Source organism: Podarcis erhardii (assembly GCF_964252035.2).
Source record: "Podarcis erhardii genome assembly, chromosome: 1".
NCBI lineage: Eukaryota > Metazoa > Chordata > Lepidosauria > Squamata > Lacertidae > Podarcis > Podarcis erhardii.
In genome coordinates, this window is record NC_138497.1 from 43871350 (window position 1) to 43877583 (window position 6234).

General features: G+C 49.9%; 1 protein-coding gene across 1 annotated transcript; it reads left to right on the forward strand.

The window, feature by feature from the left end:
• Positions 1-2713: 2713 nt before the first annotated feature.
• On the forward strand, positions 2714-5959 carry CHAC1 (ChaC glutathione specific gamma-glutamylcyclotransferase 1). The gene is made up of 3 exons (XM_081852085.1): positions 2714-3155; positions 3667-3702; positions 4828-5959. The coding sequence occupies exons 1-3, from the start codon at positions 2886-2888 to the stop codon at positions 5230-5232; spliced, it is 711 nt and encodes a 236-aa protein (XP_081708211.1). The 5' UTR covers positions 2714-2885; the 3' UTR covers positions 5233-5959.
• The last annotated feature ends 275 nt before the right edge of the window (positions 5960-6234 follow it).

Consider the following 6234-nt stretch of genomic DNA (forward strand, 5'->3'; position numbering starts at 1 on the left):
GTCTTGATTATTATCTCCAGACCACTATCTTTAAAGGCCATTATAGATTTCTCAGACCAATCTTTACTCTTGATGCCCAGCCAATGTTTGAATTACAGGCTGGGCAGAGGAGGGCCAACCTACTTTTCTTTTGTGAAAGTCTCCTTAACCACAGTTTCTGAAGGCAACAGGGAAACTATGGTTTCATTAAAATGGATGGGAGGAGTCAGGCAGTAGGGCTTATTGATGTATCCCCATGCCCAAGCACTGAGCTGCACATTGCCATTGAGATGGCTAATACCTTGACACCATTGTCAGAGCAAATTGAAACCACATCCTGTGCCTGGCCCACTCACTTCATCTCACCTCCACTGCATTGTTATCCATGCATCCGCAACCCTTGCAGAAACTGGTGAGCAAACAATTTTATTCATTCATTTTGGTCAAGTGACTAAAAGCAAGGTCAGATTCTTGCAATCGTTTTGTATTATCCCCATGCATTTTCTGCACCCCACCCCTAAATCCTAGCTAGTAGTAGCAGGGCTTTTTGCAGCCGGAACTTGCCAGAACTCAGTTACGGCACCTCTCAGGTGGGTGGCATTGCAAGAGAACAAAGGAGGCATTTGTGGTGAATTCCAGCATCTCTTTTTCTAGAAAAATAGCACTGGCAAGTAGTTCCATCTTACCACTGTCTGCTGAGCTGGCACAACCCTTCAGGAAGCCATGAGGACCAGATCTCAGCACAGATACCCCCCACAGCAGCTGCTACTAGCACCACTGACTGTTATGCTGGCCTCAAGCAACAGTTCGGCAACTGATGATGACACAGAATAGAGAGCAGATGGTGACACGAGACACAGGCCTGGTTCTAGGTTATGAGAAGCCCTCAGCAAAATACCTTTGGTGGGCTCCCTATTCTTCTTCTCAGCAGGACTAATGCTCCCCTTCGTGGTGCCCACAGGGAGAGAGAGAGAGAGTGACTGGGTGGAAGTGACAGTTGCTCCTGCAAAAATCTCTTCACTGTGCTAAGAGCATAAGATCAGGCCAAAGACCCACCAAGTCCAGCATCCTGTTCTCACAGAGGTCTATGGAAAGTCTCAAAGCAGGACCTGAGCGCAACAGCACTCTCCCCACTCATGCTCCTCAGCAACTGACATCCAGGAATGTTGATGTTCTGCCTCCAAAGGTGGAGGTACAATTTACATAGCCACCATGGCTAGTAGCCCAATCCTTCTCATCCAGGGTGAATGTCAAACATCACAGGGCAGCCTCTACCACCTGCAGTGGTGGTTTTGCCACCTCAGCGTCCAAGGAGAAATCCAAGCCAGTAGGCCCTCCAAGTGGGCTCTGGGGCCTCAGCAACTGCCTGGCCATGCTAAGCCAACACCCATCCTGCTCTTGCACTTAAGCCAAACAACCTCTAAGGTGCCCATGGTTCTCCTGCATGTGCGTTTCTTGTTAGCTGGAGAATATAGATCATCTTATGAGAAGGAGGATTTATGAAGATGCCTGTTGGGAAGTGGGGGCGGGGGCTAGCCTGTTTTTGTTTGTTTGTTTGTTTGTTTGTTTGTCCTGAGTAAAGCCTCCAGGCGGGCACCATTGAGCACCCCAGCCTGTGTGTGTGTGTATGTAAATACGCATGAGATGTGCCTTTGACCCGGGCTGGTATATTTCAACGTAGGGTTGGTATATTTCAAAAAGTAGAATTCCCAACACCCCAAATTGGATGAGCTCTTTTTGGGAACAAACCCAAATTGTTGTGTTTTTTTGGGGGGGGATTTTAAGCTTTTTGAGCTGTCTCCGATGCTTTTTCTATCGTGTTGCCATACATCCAGGTTTTCCCCTGACATTTGCCAATTTGGCAAAATTCCCCCCCCCCCCATTTTTACAACAAAAAGCCAGGCCTAAATAATGCCTTGCTTCACCCCGCCATCTGCTGGAAACCATCACAAGGCGCAGACCCCTTTACTACCTATTGACATCAGCTGCTTTTACCATAGTAATCTACCACAGAATACTATGGCATGGTAGAGTTGGGAAGCCCATCTAGTCCAGCCCGGGCAATATGCCAGAGATGGAGGAAAGGGTGCCTCTTTTTCTTTGTATCCTGTATTGCTCGTTTTTATTTCGATATTTAAAACAACCAGTGGTACAGTCCCCTCTCCGCACATCCTTTAGAGGTGCCAATATGATTTCATGGTACCCTCCTGCCAAGGAGGGGGGGGAGGGGTCCTGCCGATCAGCACTGCTAGGCAGAGATCAATATGTACTGTATTCTATATCACGTGCAGCGCATAAACTGGGGGCAAACTACTGCCCCTAAATGCCCTCGGCAGCCGATGCACAGACTTGCACCCCGTTAGGGCCATCCGCCAAAGCAGGTTTCTCCCCGCTGACCCCGATCCTCCGCCCCGCGCCTGGCTGCGCCCGCAGTCCAGCCGAAAGGACCGCCTGATGCAATCACCTGCCTCCTTTGCTCGAAAGCTTCCAGCCGAGTTGCATCATCCCGGCTTGATGCAGCGGGCGGCGGGGGGAACCCAATCGGCGCGCGCGCTCCGCCCGTGACCGACAGCTCCCTCTGAGCAATCCAGATTCCAGAGAGGCGGGACAACGCGCGGCTACCGTGACGCCGGAGGCGCTGATTGGAGAGCGGACGGCGCGAGCCGCCAGAATTCCATGACAGCTGGGTGGGGCTTGCCCGGCGAGCTGGTATTTAAAGAGGCTGGAGCTGCAGGAGGCGCACAGTTAATCGTGGAAGCGTCCGCTTTGCTCTTGCCTCCTCGCCGCCAGCCGCCGTGCCAAGCATTTGCCACCTTCTCTCCCGGGCAGCCTCCTTCCCCGGAGCGCAGGTCCAGCGCTGCCGCTTCCAAGGCGCAGGCTGCTTCCCGGGTTCCTCGCGCGGGGCCATGAAGCGGGATCCGCTGCCGCTGCACCCGCAGCATCCTCCTCCTCCTCCTCCCAGCGGAGGGGAGCGCCCCCTTGGGCGGCCGCAGCAGGAGGAAGACCTGGCCGCCGCGGAAGGCGGGCCGCCCAAATCCCCGCTGTGGGTCTTCGGCTACGGCTCGCTGGTGTGGAGACCCGATTTCGAGTTCACGTCGCGCAAAGTGGGCTTCATCCGCGGCTACACCCGCCGCTTCTGGCAAGGAGACACCTTCCACCGAGGCAGCGAGAAGATGGTGAGAGGGGGCGCCCCTTTACTTGGGGGGCGGAGATGGGGCGGGGGTGATGTATGGGCGCCTCTCTGTCCTGGGTCTCTCTCGGGATGGGGGTGATGGGTGGGCGCCTCTATCCTGGGTCTCCCTCGAGGCGGGGGTGGGAGTGATGGATGGGCGGCTCTCTATCCTGGGTCTCTTTCGGGAAGAATGCCTGTGGGTGGCGACCCGGGTGGTGGTCCAGGTTTGGAAGGGATGGGTAGCTTATAAGCAGCATTTGCTGCTGAGGGAGCTGGTTTGAAGAGGGGCTGCAGATCCGCACGACCCCTTTTGCCCTTGGCTTGGCATTGCCCGTGTGCTGGCTGGAGAGCAGCTTGTGCCTCCTGTGTGGTTGGCCTGCAGTGCTGGCACCGTGCGGGTCTCCTTGTGGAGCATCCTTGGGTGTGGCGGTGCTTCGCTTGCGCTTTCTGGGTGGATATCTGATACTGTATGTTAACTCTGACTTTCCTCTCCCTCCCTTTCCTCTCCTGTTCAGCCTGGTAGAGTGGTCACCCTCCAAGAGGATTATGAGGTAAGTTATTTATGCCTACATCTTTATCCAGTTCATTCAACACACCTGTAAAGCAAGTCTTAATCTGGGTTCTTCTGGGCATAATCCAGAACAGTTCTAAGAGTTCACCACCTCCCCTTTAGTTCCTGCACAGAGGGGGAAGGGGAGGTTCGTCACAGTGCTGCAGCTAGACATGTATGTAGCATTTGTTGTTTCTATGGCTTTAGGAGGATGCCCAAAATGCCTCAAGAAACATTAGGCAGTTGGGATAGTGGGATGCTGTGTATATAGTAAGGGACCATGAACATGGGCTTATCTTCAGGTGATGAGAGAAAGCTGAGATAATATTTGAGACATCCTACAAGATAAATAGTTGCTGAAAAATATTTGGTATGTGGTTGAGTCAATGGTGCCATGTCCTTCCGGGAGCCTCTGTAAGAGCCGATTGGATTAATCACTTAGTGGGTAGGCTGGAGTGGAAGGAATAGCCAGTGTTTTTATAATTTAGTGGTCTCTGACTTCTCCAGCCTGCCTCAAAGTCCTTTAAAATGAGATTGGACTTGGCAGCAAGCTGTATGTTATGCATAGCTGGACAGGAGATGAGCAAATGCAAAATTGCTTCAGTTGGTAAGGAGTGTGGTGACTGCTCTGTGAGCAAGTCTTAGTATTTATTTGTGTTACAAAGACATGTAGTAAAATGAGCAGAAAATTGTCAAAAATGTCTTTGTGTGGAAATTAAAGTCTGTTGTTTATTATACAGTCATAGACCCACTGAAAGTTTAAGACTGAGACATAATAGAGGAGCAAAACACAGCTGATCAGATGCATTTTGGACCAATCTGTAGCCTTTCTGAGAACAATGAGCTTGCTTCTGCATGAGTCTTCAGAATAAAAATGTAAAAGCGATGGACAAGGTGATCAGAAAATCTATCTGTGCTCTCCTTTCATGTCACAAAAGGAGTTGTCGAAACAAGGATAATCGTGCTTTCTTTTGAAGAGACATTTATCCATCCCTTGTGTGACCTAGTTAACAGGTTTACGTAAAAAACAGGAGTTTCATCAGCTTCCAGGATATAATAATGCATATGATTCTGTTTCTGCCTCTGTCACAGCAAGTAATCCTTGTCAATTTTTTATTCATTGCAGGGTTGCACATGGGGCGTTGCCTATGAACTCCGTGGTGATCAAATTGCTGCTTCGCTCAAATATTTAAATATGCGGGAAGCCGTGCTTGGAGGCTATGACACCAAGCTGGTGAAGTTCTACCCACAGGATAAAGAGACTGATGAGCCTATCCTAGCCCTGGTTTACATTGCAACCCCGCAGAATCCCTCCTACCTTGGTCCAGCATCTGAAGAGGACATTGCAGCTCAAATAATAGTTTCCAGTGGTCGTTCTGGCCACAATATAGAGTACCTGCTGCGGCTGGCAGACTTCATGCGCTACTTTTGCCCTCAGGTAGAAGATGAGCACTTGTTCTCAATTGAGGAGGCTCTGATCTCCATCCTGCCCTACATATACCAACCTGAGGAGTCTTCAGTGGAAGAATGAACGTGACTCTGCCCTCCAGAGGGGCTGAAGTATACCTTTTTGACCAAGAACAAGAGCAAACACAATAGACACACTTTTTAATACAACTAAAAGTCAGATTAATAAAGCCAATGGGTGAGGCAGTTTTAAGAGGGGAGGGATACTTCTTGTCACTGGACTGGCAGTGGAAACTGGAGAGAGCCTCCATCATTGCAGGACGAGAAGCTGCCTGAAAAATGCTCTGGAAGGCTCCAACCCTATGCATGCTAATCTGGGAGCAAGTCCTATTGCATTTGCTGAGGCTTACTTCTGAGTAGATTTGCAAACGGGGTTTGAGGAAGCCAAACAGTGTTTTTTTTCATCTTCAAAGGGAAGGGCCAGAAGCTACAATGTGCTTTTCTTAAGTGTTTCTGAAGCGCCCCTGCCCCTGCCCCAAATCACCCTAAGCAGGGACTTGGCAGCAGTGTAGAAATGCTGTGAGCTTTGCTCTACCTCACAAACTGGCAGAAGAGCCACAAATGTGTGGCACAGAGTGTCTTCTAGGTCAAAGGAGTCGGCCTCTTTCTCCAGCTTGACCTTCACTAGTACGCCCAGGGTTGAGTGCAATATGAACTTGTATCACCTTCTGTAGGCTCAAATGGGGCCAAATTTGCTTTCGACTTGTCTTAAGTGAACAGTTAATGCACTACTTTTTTATATATAACTTGAAGATGTATTTATTGTAATGAATATATATATATTTATTGAAGGGAAAGTGTCCAAGTTGTTTGCTCGTCTCCTAGTAAATGCCCTGCAGGGCAGGGAATGCTGCAAGTTTGTGTGATGGGGCCATGCCTTCTGGTTTCAGAACCATTTTAGGTACAAGAGTTTCCAATCTTAGTTGGCAGCCACAAGCCTGCTCCATTGAGGCAGCATTCTGAAAATAGTTCAGCTATGTGCCACCTGGTGTACAATATTACTGTCTTCCTCCTGTAAATACTACATCTGTCTCCTTTCTGCTTATGTGACTGCAAGGTGTAAGCA